This window comes from Schistocerca cancellata, chromosome 2 (assembly GCF_023864275.1).
Source record: "Schistocerca cancellata isolate TAMUIC-IGC-003103 chromosome 2, iqSchCanc2.1, whole genome shotgun sequence".
NCBI classification, from domain to species: Eukaryota; Metazoa; Arthropoda; class Insecta; order Orthoptera; family Acrididae; genus Schistocerca; species Schistocerca cancellata.
Genome location: NC_064627.1, coordinates 460,466,173 through 460,494,041, shown reverse-complemented (window position 1 = coordinate 460,494,041; position 27,869 = coordinate 460,466,173). Strand labels below are relative to the sequence as shown.

General features: G+C 42.5%; 1 protein-coding gene across 1 annotated transcript in view; it reads right to left on the bottom strand.

Moving 5' to 3' along the window:
* LOC126161961 (protein lin-54 homolog) overlaps positions 1-27,869 on the bottom strand; it is a 271,287-nt gene that overhangs the window by 154,959 nt on the left and 88,459 nt on the right. Inside the window, exon 4 of the mRNA XM_049918145.1 lies at positions 1,831-2,055. Within this exon, the coding sequence (XP_049774102.1) occupies positions 1,831-2,055 (225 nt within the window). The remainder of the gene's footprint in view (positions 1-1,830; positions 2,056-27,869) is intronic.

The following is a 27,869-nucleotide window of genomic DNA, read 5'->3' as shown; positions in this document are numbered from 1 at the left end:
TACTTCAAAGGGAAAAGTATGTAGGATATGTAGAAGAGCAGAGGAGAGTTAGTGACATAGTGAAGCTTTGAACAGAGCTCCGAGGTGTGCTTATATGGCTCTAACAGTAGATTGTTGCTTGGATCAAAACCAAAGTACAATATTTGAAACTACCACGGACCTTCTATTTTCAAGGCAGTCCACATGGAAACCACGCCACTGCCACTGCCACTGCTATTGGCTTCGAGATTTTTATTGAAAGTATGAGGAGCACACTACTTTTATGTAACCTGTCTTAAGGCACATGAGAAAAAGTATCAGTAACTACTAAGGACATTCTAAAAAACTTCCTACCCATCAATCCAAAAAGTTTCAACACTGGATTAATTTTAAAAAATAGAGAAACATTAAGATGTTGGTTTTAATGCTTCATGTGTTGTAAACAGTCTCTCCCACTTTTGTACAATGCACACAATCTTCATACAACCATGTGAAATTATCAAACAAGTCCTTCTTTGGGATACTGATCGTTTCAAGTGTCACACTGATTTGAATGTCTGTTATTTTGTCATTGCACTGACTTTTCATGTGAATTTGTGCACTCTGTAGTTCTGTGGTCGGTCAGTATTGACAACACCAAGTCTTGTCATCCATGATAATTTTATACCAGAAAAGAACTATCCACATTTTACATTTCAATCACATTCCAGCAGGTGCCCAAACAACTGCTTTCGTTCAGGAATCAAGGTGTGCAAGACAAACTCTGCACTCACTTTTATCTTCTTAAAAATGTTCTTGACAATATCATCAACACCTGATTGAGAGATATTGCTCCACTGTAATTTGTAACATGACTACATTGATACAAAGCAGTCATACATCCACTACGTAACACTGCCTGCTTACAACTGTCTGGCTAATTGCACATTTGTTGTTTGTAGCTGTTACTTCAAGTTACTGCACAAACGTCACTTACACTCCAGGGATAAAATCTGTCTCAGAACATTTTTAATAGATAGAACATGTCCCAGATTACACGAATTTTGAGGAAAAACTGTCATTTCACACAGCTTGAGTCATTTCTAACACTTATCTATTTTTGATTTGAATTCACAAGGTCCAGGTTTTGTTTGACTTTTATTGACTTCTAATTATCAGTCTATATTATGTCATGACAATTATAATGACAGTTAAGTTTTTGTTCATTGTGGCCCCTTTTAAATTTGATAGGTTCATGAATAGCAATATTACAAACTAGTTAACCTTTATGAAATTGCCTACAGATTGTGTACAGTATTCCAAGAAATAATGAAATGCCTAACCTCTAAACAGTTAATATAACTTTTGCTGGAAGGTAGTATGTAACATCACCTGTCTCCACCATCCACCTTGCTTATTGCTCATTATGTCAATGTTACTTTATTACCTGCCAGCTTTCCTAAATGATGAAAACCCTGTTGCTTATGTAGGCTTTTATTTGTCAGCACACAATTATGACATCTGTAAGGTTTCTTCCTTTACATCACTCTGAACCTGTTGCCAGGAAATCGTATGAAAGTATATGGTACTGATAAGAATATACAACACCTGAATAAATGTTTGAAAATAAAACATCTTCATGTGCATCATAAATGAAACATTGCACGAGTTGATTAACAACAGACGCTGAACATCCCTACCATAGCACCGCTGATCAATTAATTATTATAATCTTGGTCGAACATAAGAAGCTACTTACTTTTGCATAATATTATAACAGCCTATTAATGCAACAGCTTTAAATATCTTCAGATGTCACTTTGTTTCTCTTATGCAACTAATGATTAGCTGCTAAATAAAAAAGTCACTAACCTGCCTAATGATGACTTTCTGAGGGCTTAGTGGCTTGACACTAGTATTAACTGTTGAAACTGCTGATGTAGCACCAGAAACTGTTGCAACACCCCCAAGAGATTGTTGCATACTTGTAGGTGCAGGCAGAATTTTTGTAGGAATCTTCACAACTGTAGATGCTGGCATTACTAATTTGGCTGGCATTTTTACTGGAGATGTTACAAACTTATTAACAACAATGTTCTGTAAATAGAGAGACAAAACTAGTAAAAAAGAGCGATGATATAATACTCATGCATTATCAGTACATAAAACAAAAAGAGAAGAAATGAGGAGGAGAATATCAATTCAGGAAAAATCTGAACACAGATCATACAATGTGTAAACAAATGACAATTTTTTGTATAAGTGGACACCTTATGTTAAATGGAATACTCTAACAGCAACACAAGAACAAGCCTTGATGAGTGTGAAAGTGTAGCTGAAACATAAAGTTCAATAGTTTGTAGTTGTAAATACAGAAGCTGCCTATTTCATATTTTTATTCTTACACCAGAAGTAAAACCTCTTGGTATCATCCTAATAAGATGCAAGTAAATCTAGAAGAAGGGTCTAATACATACGAATAGTTGCCGAAATGATATTTCAGTCCAAAAATGGCAATTTAATCAAAATTAAAAATGAAGTGGCTATGAAAAAGACCAGAAGTGGCACTGATTAGATGACGTTCTCAGCAGCATGATATAAGCCTTTAGCTCAGTAATTTCCCAAGTTTCGGCAAACTAATGCTATTAGTTCAAATTGGACAATTTGTCACTATATGAGTAAAAAGGAATGAGCATGTTCATTTTCATGTTTGTAGTAAGCCTTTTAAGGTGAGAGACCATAATGCTGTTAAAATAGCACATGTTACATATTTGAGCAAACCATAATGAAGAAGAGGTTACTGATATTTCAGATTATCTGGAAATTGTTCAAATACTGCAAATGACAGTGTGTGACAGGCTTTGAATCTGGCTAATGTTGATCACCGACAACCTTCCACAAAATAGTTATGGAGCTTCAAGTGCAAAACTGTTTATAAGAGAGATTCACATGCTAAGTCCATCCAAATTATGTACCAACTGGTTGATTGAAATTATCACCTAAAAATAGTAAGGCGATGGGCTCGTATAAGCATGTCACTCAGCCCAAAATTTAAACCCATGATAACTTTGTACATTCTGTTTTTTGACTGCTTTCATGAAGGTGGACACGGATTTTCTCCAGGTTTCTTGTAGGAAGCTGCAGCTCTATCCTAACTCAGCCATAACAGAAAAATTTTAAAAATATGATGAAATGATCCCAACTGTGTGTTTTCAACAGCTTTCATAGTGCCTGATACACACAATCATTTGTTACAACATTCAAAACAGTCACATGAATAATTAAGGTGCAGGAGGGAGGAGAGGCTTAAAGTCCACATTCGTCTGTATTATTCATGTAGCTTTTTTTCCATATTTATTGTTTCTCATGTTGTTTCTGTCTGTCTCCATAAGTCATACCTAGAAATAGAGTTATTCTATGAGGGTTGCCCAGGAAGTAATGCAGCACATTTTTTTCTCCTCGGCTGAAAACAATGCTGTGAACGGAAAATGTTATATATGTATTATTTGAAGTCTCCTGAGTGAACACACCAGGTTTCCATCACTTCCAACAGATAGTATAGCTGTAGGACAGTTCCAAAATGGCGTCCATAGGTGATATGCGTTATAAGCAACATGCCAACATTGAATTTCTCACTGCAGAGAAAGAAACTGTGGGTAACCTTCACAAACACTTGTTAAAAGTCTGTGGAGGATCTGCTGTTGACAGAAGTACAGTTAGTACCTGGGCGTAGAGGGTGAGGTCATCAGAAGGCGGTTCGGCAGAGATCCGTGATTTGCAGCTGTCGGGGAGACTATCCATGGCTGTCACACCTGATATGCAGCAGAGCGAGCTGCTGGTGTCATTCGCGAGGACAGACGCAATACGACTCGGCAATTGTCGCTGCATCCGTCAATCAGCAATGGAAGTGTGGATACAATGATCTACACTCTTGGATATTCAAAAGTATGTGTACCAATAGGTCACACACGCCCTTGTTTCACACTGGGAAAAGGCCACAGAACGGGATGGAGATTATGTGGAAAAACAGTGTGTGTAGATAAAACAACATTCCTTCATGTGTGTAATTCTCATTATGTTCAGTAAAGAATAGTTGGAAAAAAAAGTGGTGCATTACTTTCTGACCAACCCTCTTACTAAGGTTGGGCCCAATGTTGGATGATCTGTAATTGTCCATTGGAATGGTGTCATCAGCAAAGTGGAGCTGAGCTGGGGGCACGTGGTACAAAGCTCTAATGCACTGTCACAAATAAAATGTCTCAACATACAAAATTTACTATTTATACACTGTTTACAAGTTTATTACACCATTAAGGTGCATTTATGTTATGTAAAATACCTTTGCACAACAGTTTTCCAAGGCAAGTCTCATCGTGTAAAGGTTCACTCTGTAAAGTGTATTAAACAAGGTGGTTTTGCAGTGAAAAGAGCCCACCTGGTATCTGGGCGCACTTTAAAGAGCCTTGTCCTCTCATTTTGTGTAATGTAAACATTGTTACTTCTTGTGCAGGGCCACCTCTTATCCACAAGAGGCACTACAATTATTCTTGATGATATACTTTTTCAAATTTTAAACAATATTGTAAACTTGTGTATAAATTGCATGCCATAAGGAATTACAGTGTTACAGCTTTCCTTCCTCGAACCATTATAGCTTCTCATCCATTTCTTCCTTCTTCCATACGTAAGTTCCCATTTCCCATACTCATAATTGATAGAATTATTCCTTGCTCCACCAGTGGTAATCTCATTTTGTTTGGTCACTGAAAAACTTGAGCAGACAAGTTTGGTCTGCTCCTTGTGAACTGTAGCTACCACATTTTAAAGTGCACTTGCTTTGAAGGACCATCTTTTCAGGTCCCTACACTGTGCCAACTAGCATAGTGTAATTTGAGATCCAGAAACCTCATCATGTCTTTAAATGTATGGAAATTGTACCCCAGCCTCAACTCAGAATAGTTTAAAACAGGACAGGAATGATTAAAAAGAATGCACGCAGACTTCTTGGTTTAGAAATGAAACCCCTTTTCTCTGCCCATTCCTTCAACCACCGAATAGTCGTTTGCAATTGATGATTTGTAATTGCAAGGATCAAAGAGGCACAAAAGACAAAGAAATCACAAAAAAATAAAGAACACTGGACACCACGTGTAACTGTCAACATTACACTATTAAAAGCTATGCAAAGAGAGGGTAAGGAGCCACAAGGCACTTAAAAATGGTGAGAAAGGTGACATAATATTTTGAAAAGTTTATTAAATGTGATAAATTATTTCAATAAACAGATGGGACAGAAGTGAATTGTTTTCATTTTTGACAATATCCTGGTTATCACCCTAATAAATTTATCTATTTTGAGTCTGGACAGGGTATGGCCATTTTTTTCCCTTCACACAGATTTATTAATACACGCAGGTACACAGTTAACTCAGTATTGGATTTTTGATACTGGTAGCCTAATCTTAATTCACAAACAAAATATACATAAAGTTTTTACAATTTGTATCATTCTACACTTCAGTACCTAAAGAAAAATCAACAAAATATTTTTGTGATACTGTTTTTTAGGAATCTAAGCAAAAAATGAAGTAAACATACTAGATTTTCTTTTCAGGATTTTTCATAATTGTTTCTGCCCCTCTTCTACCTTCACAATTTGTGCAGTCTCACACACCTTTTTAAGTGAAGCTTGAGAGAGCAGTTCTCATGCCTCCTTAGATAGTCGGCGTTCTTTTCTGTTGTCTTTCAGGGAGTTGTCTCAAAGTCAATTGATTTTTTAATCTTTTTTTTTTTAATCCTCTTTTCCAAATAGCTTTGGTTTTGTTCGTCTTTCTGCTTTTCTTCTATTTCAAGTTTTCTTTTCCTTTCTTCTTTTCACATTGTTCCTTATAAGCAGTATAATTTGCATGTGCTTGCTGTCCATACGCAGAAAGAAAATGGTGGTACTGTCCTCAAGCATTGCTAACAATCAAAACATGGTTTAAAATTCTTCTGGCCATCCCTGCTTTGTCTTCTCCTAACGTGTGCTTCAAAATGGAATATTTTCTGTGTCTGCACTTCCAGGGAATGATGTAACAGAAGCCTTAACAAATTTTGAAACATTTGGATACCATAACTTCATGGATCTCTTTTTGAGATGTGCCGCTGCTGCCAGTAACTGTCAATATCTTTGTTATCTGAATCTGGGTCATCTTTTTCAAATGGTGCAACCTCCCACTTGTCTGATAAGTAATCCTGACAGACATCAAATGTCAATTTTTTAAACCTTCTGATCTTTATTTTTCCTCTGGGGTTTAAAAACCTAAAACTTATCAGCATTTAATGTTTATGGGCTTTCTTTAAAAACTACACCTTATCATGTCCTTCTAGTTTACCAGGCTCTTTAGTTACTTGCCCGCTAACAACTAGATCGAGAGAAAGCAGATTACCTGATGTAAAGGGTTCATCATTCAGAAATGCTCTCAATTTCCTCTACATTCACAATATGAAGTCAAAAGGTTTGAAGCTTGTTTTCTATTTCTGTGTGCAACTTGTGATGAAAAGTGTTTGGCTTTGGAAACAGTGAGCAAACTTACTGAATAGTTCTACAGATGAAATTATGAAATGAGGTTCTGCTTTCATTGACAATTTTTTTAAAGCATTCACAATGGCACTGTAGGATTTGGACACAATAGTCGTAGAATTCTTTTTTAAGGGCATATACTTAAGAAAGTATTATTGAATGCTATCCCACCGCTCCAAAATCCTGCTGGCTAAAGGTCCTAAAGTAAGACACCATGTGGTTGCATACCTCGAGAACTTGTGATATGGAATGTTAAACTTAGAGTGAATTCCTTAAAGTTCTTCCCAGCAAATAGGCCAACTGCCAAAATAACGGTAAATACTGACCAGAAATTTGGATGCTTCTTCACCTAAACATTTCACAGTCATTATGCATTGTATGAATGTTACAAGTTCCAATGTTTATACGTTGTCTGCCTCGAGTCTTCTGGACATCATTATCTCAAAACTCAAACACTTCTTCATTGATGTTAGGTCCATGTGATGCCACATAAGGCATTTATTAGGGACAAGTTGACTTCAGAGAGTGCTTAACATAATTTCTGATCCAATATTTCACCATACACTTTGCAAATTCAGAAAACTGTTAGATGACATATTCTTATGGAACACTTACTCTCCCACCAAAATGTCGAGGTCGTTTGTAATTCTTTTTTACCTTTAACTTTAACAATTTCATAGAAATTCAATGTGTAATATTACAAGCATGCTTCATCTAACATATGTTCCCAGAAATATGGTGCCAGTCCATCAGTTATTAGGTATCCCATTTTTTTAGACAAAAGTGAACACTATCACATATCATCATCTCAAAAACATAATATCATTTGATGAATCCATAGAGCAATGGAAATTACCAGTTCCATTGTCCAAATCAATTCAGCAGTGATGGAACTATACTCAATATTTAATGTCCATACTGTCAGTGTATTTGAAAGTTGTGTCTGAACTGCAAGTTATAAATACACTCCTGGAAATTGAAATAAGAACACCGTGAATTCATTGTCCCAGGAAGGGGAAACTTTATTGACACATTCCTGGGGTCAGATACATCACATGATCACACTGACAGAACCACAGGCACATAGACACAGGCAACAGAGCATGCACAATGTCGGCACTAGTACAGTGTATATCCACCTTTCGCAGCAATGCAGGCTGCTATTCTCCCATGGAGACGATCGTAGAGATGCTGGATGTAGTCCTGTGGAACGGCTTGCCATGCCATTTCCACCTGGCGCCTCAGTTGGACCAGCGTTCGTGCTGGACGTGCAGACCGCGTGAGACGACGCTTCATCCAGTCCCAAACATGCTCAATGGGGGACAGATCCAGAGATCTTGCTGGCCAGGGTAGTTGACTTACACCTTCTAGAGCACGTTGGGTGGCACGGGATACATGCGGACGTGCATTGTCCTGTTGGAACAGCAAGTTCCCTTGCCGGTCTGGGAATGGTAGAACGATGGGTTCGATGACGGTTTGGATGTACCGTGCACTATTCAGTGTCCCCTCGACGATCATCAGTGGTGTACGGCCAGTGTAGGAGATCGCTCCCCACACCATGATGCCGGGTGTTGGCCCTGTGTGCCTCGGTCGTATGCAGTCCTGATTGTGGCGCTCACCTGCACGGCGCCAAACACGCATACGACCATCATTGGCACCAAGGCAGAAGCGACTCTCATCGCTGAAGACGACACGTCTCCATTCGTCCCTCCATTCACGCCTGTCGCGACACCACTGGAGGCGGGCTGCACGATGTTGGGGCGCGAGTGGAAGACGGCCTAACGGTGTGCGGGACCGTAGCCCAGCTTCATTGAGACGGTTGCGAATGGTCCTCGCCGATACCCCAGGAGCAACAGTGTCCCTAATTTGCTGGGAAGTGGCGGTGCGGTCCCCTACGGCACTGCGTAGGATCCTACGGTCTTGGCGTGCATCCGTGCGTCGCTGCGGTCCGGTCCCAGGTCGACGGGCACGTGCACCTTCCGCCGACCACTGGCGACAACATCGATGTACTGTGGAGACCTCACGCCCCACGTGTTGAGCAATTCGGCGGTACGTCCACCCGGCCTCCCGCATGCCCACTATACGCCCTCGCTCAAAGTCCGTCAACTGCACATACGGTTCACGTCCACGCTGTCGCGGCATGCTACCAGTGTTAAAGACTGCGATGGAGATCCGTATGCCACGGCAAACTGGCCGACACTGACGGCGGTGATGCACAAATGCTGCGCAGCTAGCGCCATTCGACGGCCAACACCGCGGTTCCTGGTGTGTCCGCTGTGCCATGCGTGTGATCATTGCTTGTACAGCCCTCTCGCAGTGTCCGGAGCAAGTATGGTGGGTCTGACATACCGGTGTCAATGTGTTCTTTTTTCCATTTCCAGGAGTGTATAAGTGATGGGGGTCAACGTTTAGTTTCAAAGTTACACTCACGTTTCGTTCAGAATGAGTTGTTAAAATTGCCTGAAAGCTTTGTCTCAAAATTAATAGAGCAAGAACATACACAGCAAAGTAGTTCACTTTCACAAATTTTTTTCTCCCTATACTTTACTTTTCAAACTGTCTTTTTCAATCCAGTCACTATGGAATTGAAGTTTTCTCATTTCAAACAGTTAATTTTCAAAACTGAACAAACACAGCAGCAGTTTTGTTACTACAGCAAAATTAGAATCCGGGAAAAAAAAAGAAGCAGTCATAATAGATGATCATTTGGCTGTAACTAAAAAAAGGAAAAAATGTAAAAGAAGAAAAAAAGAAAAAATGAATAATCTGTCACAAATTTCAGAAGCCTCTCCGGTTAGAATTAATTTATTTTCATCATTGGAGCATTCCAAAAAGTCAAATTAATGATAATGAATACAGAAACTTCCAAACAAAAATAAATAACTCACTTTCTTCCTATACAGATAAAAAAGGTTGAAAAAGGTAATAATGTTTAAAAAAGTTGACTAAAGGTGAGAAAGACAACTGATGATTCGCCCAACAAAGACAGTCCCACTTAAAACACTACGTTGAGGGGCATTGTTCTCTTGCTCAAAGTGATCACAGAGGACTATTACAGAGTCTGTATCTAAAATAGCATGTTGACAGGAAAGACCACGAAGTTGGGAAGAAATCCTCAAAACCCCACGTCATGGACCTGCCTGAGGATATTGTGCCTCCAAATGTTATCATGGGCCTTCTTGTTGTTTAGCCACTACCAAAAGGGACAGGTTATTAAAGATGAAGTGATATTTCCTGAACCCACACTGAAAGCACCTAAAGGACTGCTTAGACTAAGGTTCAGACTAGGTGGCAGTTGACCATCCGCTCCATTGTCTTTCCCATGCAGCTAGTGTGGCAACACTACAATAACTATCTGGGCATCTGCAGTCCCCCTCAGGCTTTGAAAAGAGAATTAAAATTGCCTCTCGCCATGAGTCAGGAGAGTGTCCTGATGCTCAATGAAGTTAAAAAGGGCAAAAGAGGATTTCTTTGCTTCACTCTGAGGAGCTGTAAAACAATATAATGGACCCTATTGTGACCAGGCGACATATCATGAGCTGCAGAGTACACAGAATCCCGCATCCACATGGAAAAGGGGCAGCTGTATTCTTCAACAGTAGTGTAGCTGAAGTCCCAACAGCCCCTCTTGGCAGCCACCTTGTAGCGCTGGAAAGCCGAATACTGACTGCCAGTGGAGGTAACTGTGGCAAAATAGGTCACCATAGTGTGGGTAGTGTCTTGCTGGTTGGTCAGGAGACTTCAATTTCCCATTACAGCAGTCACTAGGCACCTCCCTCCTCTTCCAGAAACCCTCCTGGTAGTCCTCCGCACAACTGTACTGGTTTATGGTGTTCAAGAACTGTTGCCATAATCTTTTTTTTCCTTTCATTAATAATAAGGTGACATTTTGCCCTTGATACCCGAAAGACTGTGAAGTTCTCAGCAATTGGCGGGCACCTGGACTTACACAGAGCTACCTACCTTATCTCGATTGAACAGCAGCATTAGTTGCTTCACCAAGGGACAGGCTTTCTTTTCACCTCACCCAAAGAATGTAGAATGGATGCTTCAGCAATATGGTGGATCATTTTGGTAATATGATCCAGCAATTCCTGGACATTCACCTATATCATATCCTGCAAGTTATATGTAGAACATAATCTCTGCCCTGCTGAGCACCCATTATGGTGGTTTTCTTTCAGGCACCATTCTGACCGGCTGTTGAAACCACATTGGGAAATGATCACTTGGGTGCAAGTAATTGACCACTTCCCATTAAGTAGTGCATGCAAGGGCCAGAGAGCAAACCGAGAGATTGATAGCAGTGAATGATCCTGTTGCAGTGCTGAAATGCATGTCCACTCTATATTCAATGAACACACACATGAGAAGGCTCTCAAATTGATCTATACCTTGGGTAGATGGCTGCAGATCCCCAAAAAACACTGTGCAATCATATCACTACAGAAGACAAAGGAGGGGGGGGGGGGTTAGATGAGTAAGGAGAGCATGGAAAGTCTCATTGTTTAGCTTCTTATTGGGGCAGGCAGAGGGAACATATGGTCAACCTGTGAAGCATGTGCGTTGATACAGTGACTGCTTTAGGCTAGTTGTGAGGAAGAGGAGCAATAAGTAGTAAACATTGTTTACAAAAACTGCCATTCCTCCCTTAGCTCTCTCTACACTAAGGTTACCCTTTTTGCAGAGAATGTAAGCACATAACTCAGGTTAAAATTAGCCCTCCAATCAGCACCCTGCCATGTGACTTGTCCAGCATCAATTGACATTGATGTCGACCACAGAAGCATTCCCACAATGCAGTGGGATGGTTCTCTCTAGAAAAGGAAGAAATGAAGCTTAGAGTCAAACATAGAAACTATAAATCTGAATGGTCCGACACAGATTAGAATCTGTAATCCTCCTGAACGTTCTCTGTGAAGGGTGGAACAGAGAAGTCAATTGCATTTACATCGAAGATACTTACTCCAGTTCAGGAGCATTAATCTCATATTGAAAAGGAAGCATTGGCCATAATTTTTTGTGTCCATAAATTTTCACCATTATTTTATGTAGTTATAAATTTCATCTTATCACCTACTATAAACTGACCATACCATTTTTGAAGGCAAGGTTAAATTGCAATGGCATATACTGTACCACCTTCATTGTTACGCTCTCTATTTGGCAAATTTTCAATATTCCATTTGTTACTTTACTTCTGTGCAGCATTATAATGCAAATGCGCCATCTAGCCATCCAGCAGGTACAGATCATGAATTTGTTCACCAGGAAATATATAATTAACTGGAGACATTGCTCCACAGTCTCAGCGTGATGCGCTTCTTCACCTGGTCCTGCAGTATACCTGGCAGGCTTGTCTACCCAGCTCTCTGGTGCATATCCACTAGGCCTTCACTCTAGTTTTCTTCAGTGGCAGCAATTTCAGGTCAGGCAAGGTGAGTGCTTACAGAGGAAGAATGGTGCTGGGTAGTGATACTGCTATTTCTTGAATGTTGGATGCTTCAATTTGTGCCTCAGTTCCACTAGGAGATTTCTAGGTTCAAGCAACTGGCACGACACTATATCTACTGACCTTGCAACACAAAAATGTTGTGACAGTGTAACATCTGCCAGATACACCAATCAGCTGCACCCTAGTCATTCTCACTGTAGCCCACACCAACATATCCACAGGAGTGTGTTCGTGCCCAGATTGCAGGTTCCTTCTTGGGGTCTATGTGATTAATCATTGTGGGCATCTTCTCGCACATCCTGTATGTAATCATCCTCCAGCTGACAACAATTGGACCCTTGTAGTGGATCTTCACAATAAAGGATGCACCTCATATATACTATACAGCCTCAAATGAGCTGTCAGAACAAAATTTTAAACCGCAAATGCTGAAAGTTTTAGGATCTACTAAACTGGCTTCAGTGAATAACACGTTCCTAGGTGCTTGCAGGTTCATGCCTGTCAAAGGACGAAGCCTGGCAGAGCTTCTTCAGGTGCTCTTACAGGACAGTTTTTGGACCTTGTCTCAACCCCTGGTACACAAAGCAGACACAGCCAGTCCATTCCATGCGAGTACCTCAGTGTGTGTGCACACACTTCATTTCAGGAGCATTTCCGAGAGCCTGTTGCAGAACAGAGGTACCAGCTGGTGTTGGTACTACACCACATGTGAAGCAATCAGCTCTCATTGTGGGCCCTTGGCCTGCATCTCTTGTCAGGGAGTCCATCATCTCCCACCGTCGCAGCCCTATCACAGCTTTCTCCTCTCCCAGGTACCTGAGGCTAGCTGCCTAGTCTTTCCTTATCATAAGCTGAGAGAAACGCCATGGATCAAACTGGCTTCATCAATGGTTTAAACAGTAATCCTGGCGAATCCTGGATAGGAAACTACACTCAAACTAGTCCCTGGGCCTAAGTGAGAAGCTCCAAATCTGGCACTGCCATCCCTGGCTGCTTCAGATGTCTTCCTGTGGGCTTTAGTTGTGACATCACCCAGACCCTGGCAGCTTCCACTGTGCTGTCCTCCACAACAGTGGTTGTTTGGTTGGTTAGTTTAATGATTAAAGGGGGCAAGCTATGATGTCCTGAATCCCTCCACAGGCAAGTCAACAAAACTACACACCAAAGAAGGACCTATTGCGCAAAACACTCAGAAAGGAGCTGCTGCCTCTGTTAGGAGGCTGCTCAAGGAGCTAGTACAAAAGGTGCCAGTTGCCACTCTTACCCCACAATAATATATCACATCCAGTATCTGCAACATTGAAGGGGATGCCGAGCAGTATGCACAACTTCCATGTTATAGACAGGATTGGATCAAAGCTTTGCAGAGCTGTAGCAGAGTAGAGCTGTCTGTGTCCCAGTTGGTATTGTTGGGGCACTGAGGAGCATTGAGGTGGGACCAACATGTCTGCTTCAGTTGACCAAGATGGGGAAGCCATGTCAACCGGGCATAACATTAGTCCCAAAAAAAGACTACTGTCCACCACATTGAGGGACTGGCCATCAAGATACAAGTCCGGATGGAGATGGACTACATGGTGATGACAAATGCGTAATACAGTTCTTGGCAGCCAAAAGTTGGAAACCATGAGTAAAAGCCCAAGAGAGAGAGAGAGACACTCAAAACAAAACACTGTGGAAACCCATTCTGGAGATGGGAGGTGCTATGGGAGGCACCAGCCTGTACATGAAAAGTGCAAGATGAAAGAAAATTCTGGATAAAAATATGGAGCAGACCACAGAGGATCCACTCGTGTAAGGCGGCAAGGGTGTGGTAGTGTCATGTGGCATCATACGCTTTATGCAGAGCAAAGAAGATTGCACCAAGGTGTTAATACTGGCAAAAGGCATTCGGATACCAGACTCCAGGTAGACTAAATTACCCACAGTAGAATGGCCTCTGTGAATTCTACCCTTGGTTGAAGCCAAAAGGTCCTGGGATTCTGTTGTGACTCGCCGATTATTCAAAGTGCCGCCGCGCAATTATGCATGTCCTCTACGTGCGGCGCTGTCTGCCAGCCGAGCAGCGGCCGCTAGACTGAGACTCAGTGTTGAATCGAATGCCGACTTGTACACAGGTGAACTTACTCAGTGACTTATATGTGTTGTTATCCAAAATATGTGTTAAATTTGAAGATATAAAAATTGGCGACGAGGTAGTGGATTTTTCCTTTTCACCGTTGACTCACAGGGTTCCATGGCTACTGTCGAGCAGCTCTTGCAAAATCTCATTGAACAGCAAACGCTTCTAACGACGGCGATTCGCGATCAGCAAACGCTTCTAACAGCGGCGATTCGCGATTTCGTCGCGGCATCAAATGCGGGGCATTTCTCGTCGTTGGCTGTACCTCCTTTTCCACCTTACGACGAGACGGCGGAAGACTGGTCTGATTATGAAAAACGTCTTCGACAGCACTTCTTGGCATTTCATGTCACGGACGAACAACCATGGAAGTCTCTGTTCCTTTCCTGGATTTCACCTCAAATGTATCGGTTGTTGTCGCAATTGGCTCCTTTGAAGGACCCTGCGTCTTTGTCCTTTGCTGAAATGTGCTCCCTTCTGTCTGTCTATTTTCAAAAGCAAACCCATGTGGTAGCCTCTCGTGTTGCCTTTTATCATTGTCAAAAACAACCAAATCAGTCCTATCGCGCTTGGGCTGCTGAACTTCACGGCCTCAGTCGAAAGTGTCAATTTGTAACTGACGTTCACAAAGAATCCTATGCCGATTCCATGGTACGGGATGCTATTATCCGATCGGTGCCCGACAAAGAAGTTCAGCAACGTGCCATTCAGTTGGCGAATCCGACTCTAGATTAAGTTCTCTCCATTGCGCAGTCTTTTGAAATTTCTCGCGCCGCTGGGGCACAAATAGAGGCGTGGGGTGACGTCGGGGAAATACAACCTCTCTGCGCTGTTGACGACGCATGCGGCGCGTCCCCGCCGGCCGACGTGGCCGCAGTACGCTCCCACGCGCAGCCTCGGCCTAGCCGTAAACAACCCACTAAGAAACTGCAGCAAAATCCCCGGCAACTTCCTTCATGTCCGCGGTGTTTTACGAAACATTCACGCGAGGATTGTCCCCAATGTTGGGCTGTGTGTCACAATTGCAAAAAGAAAGGTCATGTGTCTTCCGTTTGTAAATCCGACCGCATACATGATGTTCATGAACATGACGCTGATTCTGATTCTGTGTTGTCTGTCAATTGCACTTCTTCCCTTTCAGGGAAGTTATTCCTCACTGTCCAAATCCTTGGTCGAGATGTTTGCATGCAAGTGGATACCGGTTCTGCTGTCACTATAATTAATTCTCAGACGTATCTTCAGCTGGGTTCTCCACTCCTGTCCCCTGTCACTCGGCAATTACGGACGTACAATAAACAGAAGATTTCTCTCTTGGGACAGTTTAATGCTGAGGTATCTTACAAATCTGTCGTTCACACTGTTCCCATATTTGTGGTCGACCAGAGCAACGCAGAAAATCTTTTTGGTTTCGATGCCTTTCGCGTTTTTGGGTTCTCCATAGATGACTCTGTCAATATTGTCTCTGATGCTATTCCTTATGCTCAGCTGGATTCCTTGTCAACGACATTTTCATCCCTTTTTTCTCCTGGGTTAGGCCGTGCAAACGACTTTGAAGCTCATATCACGCTCAAACCCACTGCTCGGCCTAAGTTTTTTCGGGCTCGGCCCATTCCTGTGGCCCTTCGTGATCAGGTAAAATGGGAGTTGGATCGTCTCACTGCTTCAGGGGTCTTGCTTCCTGTCACTTCCAGTGAGTGGTCGTCTCCTGTCGTTGTAGTTGCTAAGCCCAATGGTGATATTCGTCTCTGTGGCGATTTCAAAGCCACTGTAAATGCTCAATGCCTCATCGACACTTACCCTATGCCCCGTCCTGAAGAACTGTTCACTAAACTCGCTGGAGGACAGTATTTTTCTAAAATTGACCTGTCGGAAGCGTATCATCAACTTCCTCTCGACGCTGCTTCCCGGCAGTTTCTGGTCCTTAACACGCCTTTCGGCCTCTATCAATACCAATGCTTGCCATTCAGGGTAGCTAGCGCCCCTGCTCTTTTTCAGCGATTCTTGGAACAATTATTGCTCCCTGTCCCGGGGTGTATCAATTACATGGACGACATTGTTGTCACTGGCTCCACCACTGACGAACATCTTCAAAATCTCGCACACTTTTTAATGTCTTACAGACTGCCGGTCTTAAGTGTAATCTTCAGAAATCACAATTCTTTCAGGCATCTATCACGTACTTGGGGTTTCAACTTTCTCGGGATGGTATTCGTCCGCTTCAACACACTGTTGCTGCGATCGATGCCCTTCCTCGCCCTACATCTGTTAAGGAACTGCAGGCTTTCTTGGGGAAAATAGCATACTATCACAAGTTTTTACCATCTGCGGCGTCGGTGGCTCAGCCGTTGCATCGCCTGTTGCATAAAAACGTGCCTTTTCACTGGTCCGCATCATGCGACGCGGCTTTCCGGAAATTAAAGACTATGCTGAAACAGGCCCCGTGCCTGGCTACTTATCGACCTGGCCAACATCTTGTTCTTGCCACAGACGCCTCTCAATACGGGGTCGGTGCAGTCCTTGCGCACCGTTTTTCTGACGGTTCGGAACAACCCATCGCTTATGCCTCCAAAACGCTCACGGATGCCCAACAAAAGTATTCTCAAATTGAGAAAGAAGCTTTGGCCATCATTTATGCTCTTCATAAGTTTGGTGTTTTTCTCTATGGCTCAAAATTTCATCTTGTTACGGATCACAAACCACTTGTTTCCTTGTTTCATCCATCAACATCACTTCCTGACAAGGCTGCACACCGCCTCCAGCATTGGGCTCTTTACTTGTCCCGTTTCAATTATGAGATTCATTTCCGGCCAACGGCTCAACATGCGAATGCTGATGCTTTGTCTCGCCTTCCCATGGGTCCTGATCAGGCATTCGATAGGGACGAACTTTTGTGTTTCCACCTGGATGTTGCCGAGCAACGGGTTGTGGACGGGTTCCCCATCACTGGGGACAGGCTGGCGGCTGCTACGGGTTCTGACCCTACCCTCTCCCGGGTTTTATGCTGTATTCAGAAGGGTTGGCCAGATCGCCCGTCCGCTAAGACTTCTGATCCGTTGCGGAACTACTACACTTTGCGCTACCGCCTCACGGCTAGGGATGGTGTTATTCTCCTCTCCACTGACAATGCTTTGCCGCGTGTTGTGGTACCTGCGTCTTTGCGTGCTTCGGTCTTGCGCCTCCTTCACCAGGGGCACTGGGGTGTGTCTCGCACAAAATCTCTGGCACGCCGTCATGTGTACTGGCCTGGCATCGACTCTGACATCGCACACATGGTCGCTGCCTGCGGCCCTTGTGCGTCACAGGCCGCTGCCCCGAAGTCATCTTTGTCACCATGGCCTTCGCCTGAGAAGCCCTGGGAGCGCATTCATGCTGACTTTGCGGGACCCTTTATAGGTACTTATTGGCTCCTCGTAATTGACGACTATTCTAACTTTCCTTTCATTGTTCGTTGCACGTCGCCTACCACCGCGGCAACCACCAGTGCTCTGGCCCGCATTTTTTCTTTGGAAGGCCTCCCCTCTACTCTTGTTACTGATAATGGTCCGCAATTTGCCTCTTCCGACTTTGCGGATTTTTGTGCTCGTCACGGCGTTACGCATGTCACGGCCCCGCCGTTCCATCCACAATCCAACGGTGAGGCTGAACGACTGGTCCGCACATTTAAGGCTCAGATGCGGAAACTTCTGACTTCTTCTGCTGCTGATGACGCGCTTCTCCAGTTCCTGGCGTCTTACCGTTTCACCCCCATGGGCGATCACAGCCCGGCTGAGCTCTTACATGGCCGACAGCCCCGCACGCTACTTCATCTTCTGCGGCCTCCCACCTCACGGCCGCGGGTGCCTTCACTTGGCCGGTTCACCGCCGACGACCTCGTCTGGGTGCGGGGATATGGCAGGGGGCCAAAATGGAGGCCCGGGCCGCATCTTACGACACCGTGGCAGACGCCTGTATGAAATCCAGACGGACACGGGCGTTGCAGTGCGTCATTCGGACCAACTTCGGCCTCGGGTGCCAGCAACGCCTGTTCCGAATGCCGCCACACCACCTTTGGCTCTACCTGATGCTCGGGATCTTGGCATCTCTCAATACTCACAACGCAGCCCTCTCACCGTCATCGCGATGCCAGCACCAGAACGGATGCCACCAGGAGACGTGCCCATGCAGGAACCGGAGGACCGTCCTCTGTCAGAGTACATCTACTCGCCTCCTCCTCCAACAGACGCCGACACATCGCCCATGTCTCCTGTCATATCAACTGGACTTGCCGCAACGGGCAGATTGGTGCAGGGGGCCCCAGCAGATTCAACCCCTACGTCTCCTGTCATCTCAACCCGTTATCATCGGGGACACTTCCGTCCGTATGGGAAGCCTCCTTCTCGAGACTTTACGGCGAGTCAAACAACGCCTATGGACGTTAGCCATCTCCAGGACACCTCCATCAAGACCAGTGCAACAATTTCAAAGGGGGGAAAAGTGTTGTGACTCGCCGATTATTCAAAGTGCCGCTGCGCAATTACGCACGTCCTCTACGTGCGGCGCTGTCTGCCAGCCACGCAGCAGCTGCGCCACCTAAGCGGCCAGCCGAGCAGCGGCCGCTAGACTGAGACTCAGTGTTGAATCGAATGCCGACTTGTACACAGGTCAACTTACTCAGTGACTTATATGTGTTGTTGTCCGAAATATGTGTTAAATTTGAAGATATAAAAGATTCAAGGATCTAATACAACCTTTGCCTCAACACATGTTCAAGTAACTCACAGAGAGCATTGGTTAAACTGATTGGATGATAGCTGTCAATTTGATTTCGAAACTGGAATAATGACACTTCCTCGCCAGTGGCAAGGGAATTCCTCCTAGCTCCAAAGACAGTTGTAATGGACAAGTATATTACGTTGGCTAGTCACTGATAAGTGTTTCAGCATTTCGTTGCACACCCGGTCCAGTCCAGGAGCCATGTTGGGGTGGAGAGCAAGGATGCTAGTGAATTCCCACTCACTGAACAGGGCTTTATAAGGCCCCAGGCAATGGGGAATTAAAGACAAAGGGTGTCATCCAGACAGTGTTTGAGAAGACTGAATGCAGGCAGATACTAGGCCAATGCTGAGGCCTGGGCAAAATGTCGAGCAAATTCCTCAGCAAGAGTCCAGGCCAGTGACGAACATAATTAACAGAAATTTCCAGGGCATCTGTAGGAGGATAGAGGCCTGATCTTCGCCCATGCCTGTGAAGAGCCAGTGTGCAGTCCATGGCAGTGACATATCACACTCAATAAATACATTTCTGGCATTCTGACAATGCATTCAGCCATTCAAAGGTCAGGTGGTGGTCGAAATGGAGAGCATGATCGTGATCTTTAATAGCTGCAGCAATTTTGGGGGTCCACGAAGGGACAGTCTTCCAGGGGGGAGAACCTGAGGAAGATGTAATCGCTGAAGCAGTTGCTGAAAGGATGGCATTGGTCAAAATCCATACTGACTTACCAATGCCATCGTGTGGTGAAGCAGTTGGGATTGCACCCATGAAAAATGTGTTCCAATCCACATTAATAAAGGCCCACCCGGAAGGGTTCCCAGGTGAGTGATCCTGAAGAAAAAGGGAGTAGGGAACTGTCTAAGAAGGGCAGTAAATGCAGAAAGCATAGGAGACCAGTGGGGGGTGGGAGGTGAAGATTGCATATTGTTACTGCAGAGTCGAAATGGATTCAAACAGCCACCGTTTCTACTGTGGTTAGAAGAGGAACCCATGAAATAACAATGCCTGTGCACACCAATGTACAGACAACAGCCGAGGCTCACAAACGGCTGACCCAGTTCCGGCAGAAAGCCTGGAAACCACAAGAGTTTTGCAGTATAACACAAGCTACAGAGTAGAGAGAAAGAAGAGAGAGTATTTCTGGAGGGTGACGATAGTAACCATTACAGTTCCAAAGCCAAGTACTGGACCTACATGCTGGTTCAAGTTGTGTTGTTTTGTGTGTGTGTGTGTGGGGGGGGGGGGGGGGGGGGTTAAGTACATCTGCCAGGCAAACAGGTGGATGACACAGACATACTAATATGTGTAACGTAGCGTACATCTGTCTGCAGTGAGTACAAGGCTGATATCATAGACCAGTTATGTGAGCTTCTGTAGTGAGTCAAATATGATATCGCCTTGTGGCTCTACCTACATCAGTTGCTGTTACCTGACTCTGTAGTGCCAACTATTATGCTGTGTCGAGAGCAACAAATGATGGACTTTTGGTTACCACCACCTCTTGCCTATTCCAGAATGATCTCTCAATAATTTCTTTGTGACTCAGATGAATTTTTCCTATGTTATTGTTTGGTTCACAAACTGACAATTTCACACTGTTGCTCCAGAATTTATTTTTGTGCATTGAACATTGCGGTCCAAATTGGGGGTTACAACTGAAACTATTTACTCTAGGAACATCACTTGTCATCATAACATCAAAATCATTGTGCTATTTGCGCATAATGTGCTGAACCAGGTCTCCTTAGTTCTGACTTGGCAGAAGTCAGTCGACTTCAGCCCAAAATGTTGTGTGTCTGAATCTTGGGCAAAGCTTGCTTCCTCCACTTCCCACACCTATCTAAGACTTTGTTCAGATGATTTGCACAAACTATACATCAGGTTTTTCAAATCTCAACACAGTGTACAAACCATAACAATAAGCATTTCATTAAGTGGCCCTGTAACATAATCCATTCATTAAATGTCTGACTACCATCAACTTTCTTTTAATCAAAAGACAAGATTTGCACTGACTCAAAGTGAGAAGTAGCTTAACCCTCAGCTTCATCACAAGTAAAACATCATTCAACAATCGTGGGCCACACTGGAATCAAAAAGAGGACCATCTCATTAAAATGAAAATTGCAAAGTGTGGAAAAAAATTCTAATGTTTCCTACTAGTGCTAATTTTCAATGCTTTACACATATCATCCTTTCTAGTTGGAATCTGAACTTTTCAGAGAGCAAACAGCTAACTTGCATTTCAAAGAAAATCTTCCACAAAACATCTCTCGCTTTACTAGATGCCAGATTCTTTGCAGGCAATTCATAGTACTTTTTGTTTCTAGTGGAAGACCAGTTTCTCTCACACAAGTCTTACCCTCACTTTTAAAACACTACATATAATTGCAAATTTTTTGTTCTTATTGCTCAAGTTCTTGTAATTTCGTAACAAGCTGTCACAGTTTATATTCTAGAATCAGCTGATCAGTTGATGTTGATATGGACAAGGTCCACTAAATAGTAGCTACAAATAAGACCATCTAACAACAATTCACATTTATTCACTAATCTCTACTTACTGTGTATGGATTGATCGACTTCCCGTTTCCTGACTGATAAGACTTTAAATGTCCCTCGTGACTTTTAAAGGCTTTTTCTTACCTGAAACCTGTTTTCTTTGCTTTCTTTCAATTGACTTTCAACATCCATATACACACTTGCACAAACCAGAAGATTTACAGTTGGCACAGCATATGGTTTTGGAACTTTCACAGTATATCCAAAGTTCTGCTCATAGACCTTAGATACAACATCTGATTTAAAATGTAGTGAACTTACAGTAGCACATGAAACGTGAGCGTGGTCTTTTCAGTAACACCCCCACAGTCGACAATTTTTGGTGCTGAAAATCCCTGGATAATTGATGGTAGAAAATTCCAGTTCCTTTTGTTTTCGTCTTGTATGACAAACACCTAAACTCTAACCTCACATTGCCACAACCACATACTTTTACTTTGTTGCTTTTTCCTACAAGTGTTTTCTCATATGAAAGACAAAATATTTGAAATCAAATAGTTATTTATGTTGTATGACACCTGGACAAAGAAAAGTTTGATTATTGTTGTGGTCTTCAGTCGAGAAACTGGTTTGATGCAGCTCTCCATGCTACTATATCCTGTGCAAGCTTCTTCATCTCCCCGTACCTACTGCAACCTACATCCTTCTGAATCTGTTTAGTGTATTCATCTCTTGGTCTCCTTCTACGATTTTTAATCTCCGCGCTGCCCTCCAATAATTGGTAATCCCTTGATGCCTCAGAATATGTCCTACCAACCGATCCTTTCTTCTAGTCAAGTTGTGCCACAAACGTCTCTTGTCCCCAATTCAATACCTCCTCATTAGTTATGTGATCTACCCATCTAATCTTCAGCATTCTTACGTAGCACAAAATTTTCAATGCTTCTATTCTCTTCTTGTTTAAACTATTTATCATCCACGTTTCACTTCCATATATGGCTACACTCCATACAAATACTTTGAGAAACGACATCCTGACAGTTAAATCTATAATCGATGTTAACAAACTTCTCTTCTTCAGAAACGCCTTCCTTGCCATTGTCACTCTACATTTTATATCCTCTCTACTTCGACCATCATCAGTTATTTTGCTCCCCAAATAGCAAAACTCATTAACTACTTTAAGTGTCTCATTTCCTAATCTAATTCTCGCAGCATCACCCGATTTAATTTGACTACCTTTCATTATCCTAGTTTTGCTTTTGTTGATGTTCGTCTTATATCCTCCTTTCAAGACAATGTCCATTCCGTTCAACTGCTCTTCCAGGCCCTTTGCTGTCTCTGACAGAATTACAATGTCATTGGTGAACCTCAAAGCTTTTATTTCTTCTCCATGGATTTTAATACCTACTCCAAATTTTTTTCTTTTGTTTCCTTTACTGCTTGCTCAATATACAGACTGATTAACATCGGGGATAGACTACAACCCTGTCTCACTCCCTTCGCAACCACTGCTTCCCTTTCATACCCCTCAACTCATAACTACCATCTTGTTTCTGTACAAATTGTAAATAGCCTTTCGCCCCCTGTATTTTACCCCTGCCACCTTCAGAATTTGGAAGAGAGTATTCCAGTCAACATTGTCAAAAGCTTACTCTGTGCATAAATAAAACTAAATGAAAACAGACAACAACTGTTTTTTCAATGAAAACTGTTGCAATGGTAAAAACAGTCACCTCTACAACAAGAGAAAAATAGTTTTTGATGCTATTTGGCACTTACATAGAAAACAAAAAAACGAAGCATAAAGTAAAAAGGTACTATGTACTGCCTTGTAAATATTGTTAAATGTGTTACTATGTGTGTGTTTTCTTGACAAATAAATGATGCTTTATTCTTTTCATCCTCAGCATAGTGCAAAATTGACCATAAGAAAATTCACTATGAATTTTGCTTTGGTTATTAATAAACTATACAGTCTCTGCTAAATCCTTAATTAGTTACTACAGTCCAACACAGAAAATATGACATTTCAGGAGTAAAGCTAGATTATGTGTAAAAAGCCATTCAGTTATGAGAAAAATGAATGCTCTGGGAGATGTTCCAATAGCAATAAGTGAAGGTGGAGAAGAACACAAAAAGAACTCGCAAAATTATTTGCAAATTGTTTGAGGAACAAAACAATTTCCGAAACCAGAAGAACACTACAATTATTGTCTCCTTCATAAGTAGGAAGGTGAATGGACATGTCAAAGAATACTAGAGCTTTCTACACATTAAAAGTATCACCTACGACAAACAATACACATTAAAGATTAAGCAAGCAAAGGAACAAGTTAGCTTTACAAGTAGGCCAAACACAATGAACCACTTGTAATTTGTGCATAAAATTACAGATCACAGCAATAAGTAATGAATTATCACTGTCTGAGGATAACAGATTTTACATTTCAACAAAAGCTGTACTAACTGCCCTTGAGAAACAAGACACTGATTTAATCTAAGTTAGTACAATGAAAAATATATATGTCAATAACACATTTTCCATTAGATGTCATCAGGAGAGTGAAAAATTCAAAATTGTTAGTGTAAGATGAAGAGATCCCATATCACCACTACTGGTTCAAACAGAGTGTTTTCAGATCTCTGAACTAGCAAAAAGAAAATGGAGAACCAGTTACTGAAACACATCTGAACTACTTTCGTTCTGCTGATGACATTTCACTGTAGTATTTACAGCAGATAAACTTCAATAGTGAATATAGTAAATGAACAGATTAAGTTTGAAAGCAGCAATGAAAATCAATTATAATAAGACTGAATTACTTTGTTATCAACGTAAAAATAAAACAGTACAAACTAATAAATTATTATTACGTAGGTTGGAACTTAAATAGTGGCAACACTTCTGTTGAGACACTATGCAATGGAATGTACTATTGTCACTGATAGCACATGTTGTTAACATACCCACCTTACCTCCGAGCAAATGGACTCGCCCATCCCACGTCACTGGTGTGCGCACAATCGAGGGAAACACAGTCACTTGTGAGTAAGCGGTCTAACGTAACAGGGTCACTACGTTTTCGATACAGGAACAACGCAGTTGGATCAAGACTGAATGTGCCAGAGGTCATACAGCGCAGCAGTGTCATCAAGGTCTTCGAGAGGCATGCAGGGAATCGGCATTGCCATACAGAACAGTGGCATGTTGTGTAAAAGCCTTCAACGAAGGTCAGAAAACTGTAGCAGACACGTATCGTTAAGGTCATCCTAGTGTCTCTGAAGACGAAATGCATGCTGTTGCCGCATTAGTGAACAGTGATCAATGACCTACAATTTGTGAACTTGTCCACAAAACCAGATTAGCACATATGACTGTGCTTCACATCCTGAAGGAACACCTGGTCATGCGAAAAATTGCATCACAATGGGTTCCACATCCACATGACTTGATGGAAACGCAGAAATGGATGCGTTACGAAGCTGCTCAGATGTCCTTGCAGTGCTATGAGCGCAAAGGAGAGGCTTTCTTACGCCGTGTCTTAACACTGGATGAGACATGGGCCACATCGTATGAGCCAAAACTGAAATGCCAATCCAACAAATGGCGTCATTATGGATCGTCACAAAAGTCGAAAGTGCGTCAGAGCCCCAGTATGATGAAAGTTATGGTGATTCTCGTGTACGACTCTGATGGTGTTATCCTAATGCATTATGTTCCTCCATGGCAGACCGTCAATGCACAGTATTACTGTTCATTTTTGGAACATTACCTACGACCAGCATTGCGAAAGAAGTGGCGACACTTTCTGCGCAACCCACCCATCATTTTGCACGACAATGTGCAGGCGCATTCAGTGCAAGCTGTGGCTGCTCTGTTTGGTCAATGGGACTGGGAAGTACTGTAGCATCCATCATACTCCCCGGACTTAGGTCCTTGTGACTTTGATTTGATTCCGAAGATGAAGGAACCACCTCATGGCATTCACTTCAGATCTGTTCCAGAGATTCGACAGGCAGCACACAACTCCATTCGCACCAGCAACAGAACAGGCTTTGCTAATGGTATAGTACGCCTTCCACATCACTAGCAACGGCTTCTACACAACACCGGTGACTACTTTGAAGGACAGTAACAGGTGCAAACATGTAACTTTTTTGTATTGGTTGTGAATAACTGTTGTTGTTGTTGTTGATGTTATTGTTGTTGTTGATGTTGTGGTCATCAGTCCAGAGATTGGTTTGATGCAGCTCTCCATGCTACTCTATCCTGTGCAAGCTGCTTCATCTCCCAGTACCTACTGCAACCTACATCCTTCTGAATCTGTTTAGTGTATCCATCTCTTGGTCTCCCTCTACAATTTTTACCCTCCACACTGCCCTCCAATACTAAATTGGTGATCCCTTGGTGCCTCAGAACATGCCCTACCAACCAATCCCTTCTGCTAGTCAAGTTGCGGCACAAATTTCTCTTTTCTCCAATTCTATTCAATACCTCCTCATTAGTTATGTGATCTACCCATATAATCTTCAGCATTCTTTTGTAGCACCACATTTCGAAAGCTTCTATTCTCTTCTTGTCTAAGCTATTTATTGTCCACGTTTCACTTCCATACATTGCTACACTCCATACAAATACTTTCCGAAATGACTTCCTGCCACTTAAATCTATACTCGATGTTAACAAATTTCTCTTCTTCAGAAACGATTTCCTTTCCATTGCCAATCTACATTTTATATCCTCTCTACTTCGACCATCATCAATTATTTTGCTCCCCAAATAGCAACACTCCTTTACTACTATAAGCATCTCATTTCCTAATCTAACTCCCACAGCATCACCCAATTTAATTCGACTACATTCCATTATCCTTGTTTTGCTATTGTTGATATTCATCTTATATCCTCCTTTCAAGACACTGTCCATTCTATTCAACTGCTCTTCCAGGTCCTTTGCTGTCTGACAGAATTACAATGTCATTGGCGAACCTCAAAGCTTTTATTTCTCCTCCATGGATTTTAATTCCTACTCCAAATTTTTCTTTTGTTTCCTTTACTGCTTGCTCAATATACAGATTGAATAACATCGGGGATAGTCCACAACCCCGTCTCACTCCCTTCCAAACCACTGCTTCCCTTTCATACCCCTCGACTCTTATAACTGCCAGCTGGTTTCTGTACAAATTGTAAATAGCCTTTTGCTCCCTGTATTTTACCCCTGTCACCTTCAGAATTTGAAAGAGAGTATTTCAGTTAACATTGTCAAAAGCTTTCTCTAAGTCAACAAATGCTAGAAACGTAGGTTTGCCTTTCCTTAATCTATTTTGTAAGACAAGTTGGAAGGTCAGTACTGCCTCACGTGTTCCAACATTTCTACGGAATCCAAACTGATCCTCCCCGAGGTCGGCTTTCACCAGTTTTTCTATTCATCTGTAAAGAATTCGTGTTAGTATTTTGCAGCCGTGGATTATTAAACTGATAGTTCGGGAATTTTCACATCTGTCAGCATCTGTTTTCTTTTGGATTGGAATTATTATATTATTCTTGAAATCTGAGGGTATTTCGCCTGTCTCATACATATTGCTCACCAGATGGTAGTTTTGTCAGGGCTGGCTCTCCCAAGGCTGTCAGTAGTTCTAATGGAATGTTGTCCATTGCCTTGTTTTGACTTAGGTCTTTCAGTGCTCTGTCGAACTCTTCACGCAGTATCATATCTCCCACTTCATCTTCATCTACCTCCTCTTCCATTTCCATAATATTGTCTTCAAGAACATCGCCCCTATATAGACCCTCTATATACTCCTTCCACCTTTCTTCTTTCCCTTCTATGCTTAGAACTGTGTTTCCATCTGAGCTCCTGATATTCATGGAAGTGGTTCTCTTTTCTCCAAAGGTCTCTAATTTTGCTGTAGGCAGCATCTATCTTACCCCTAGTGATATGCGCCACTACATCCTTACATTTGTCCTCTAGCCATCCCCACTTAGCCATTTTGCACTTCCTGTCGATCTCATTTTTGAGACGTTTGTAATCCTTTTTGCCTGCTTCATTTGCTGCATTTTTGTATGTTCTCCTTTCATCGATTAAATTCAATCTCTCCTCTGCTACCCATGAATTTCTATTAGCCCTCGTCTGTTTAGCTACTTGATCCTCTGCTGCCTTCACTATTTCATCTCTCAGAGCTACCCATTCTCCTTCTACTCTACTTCTTTTCCCCGATTCTTGTAAATCGTTCCCTAATGCTCTCCCTGAAGCTCTCTACCACCTCTGGTTCTTTCAGTTTATCCAGTTCCCATCTCCTCAAATTCCCACCTTTTTGCAGTTTCTTCAGTTCTAGTCTACAGTTCATAACCAATAGATTGTGGTCAGAGGCCCCATCTGCCCCTGGAAATGTCTTACAATTTAAAACCTGGTCCTGAATCTCTGTCTTACCATTAAATAATCTATCTGAGACCTTCCAGTATCTCCAGGCTTCTTCATGTATACAACCTTTTTTTATGATTCTTGAACCAAGTGT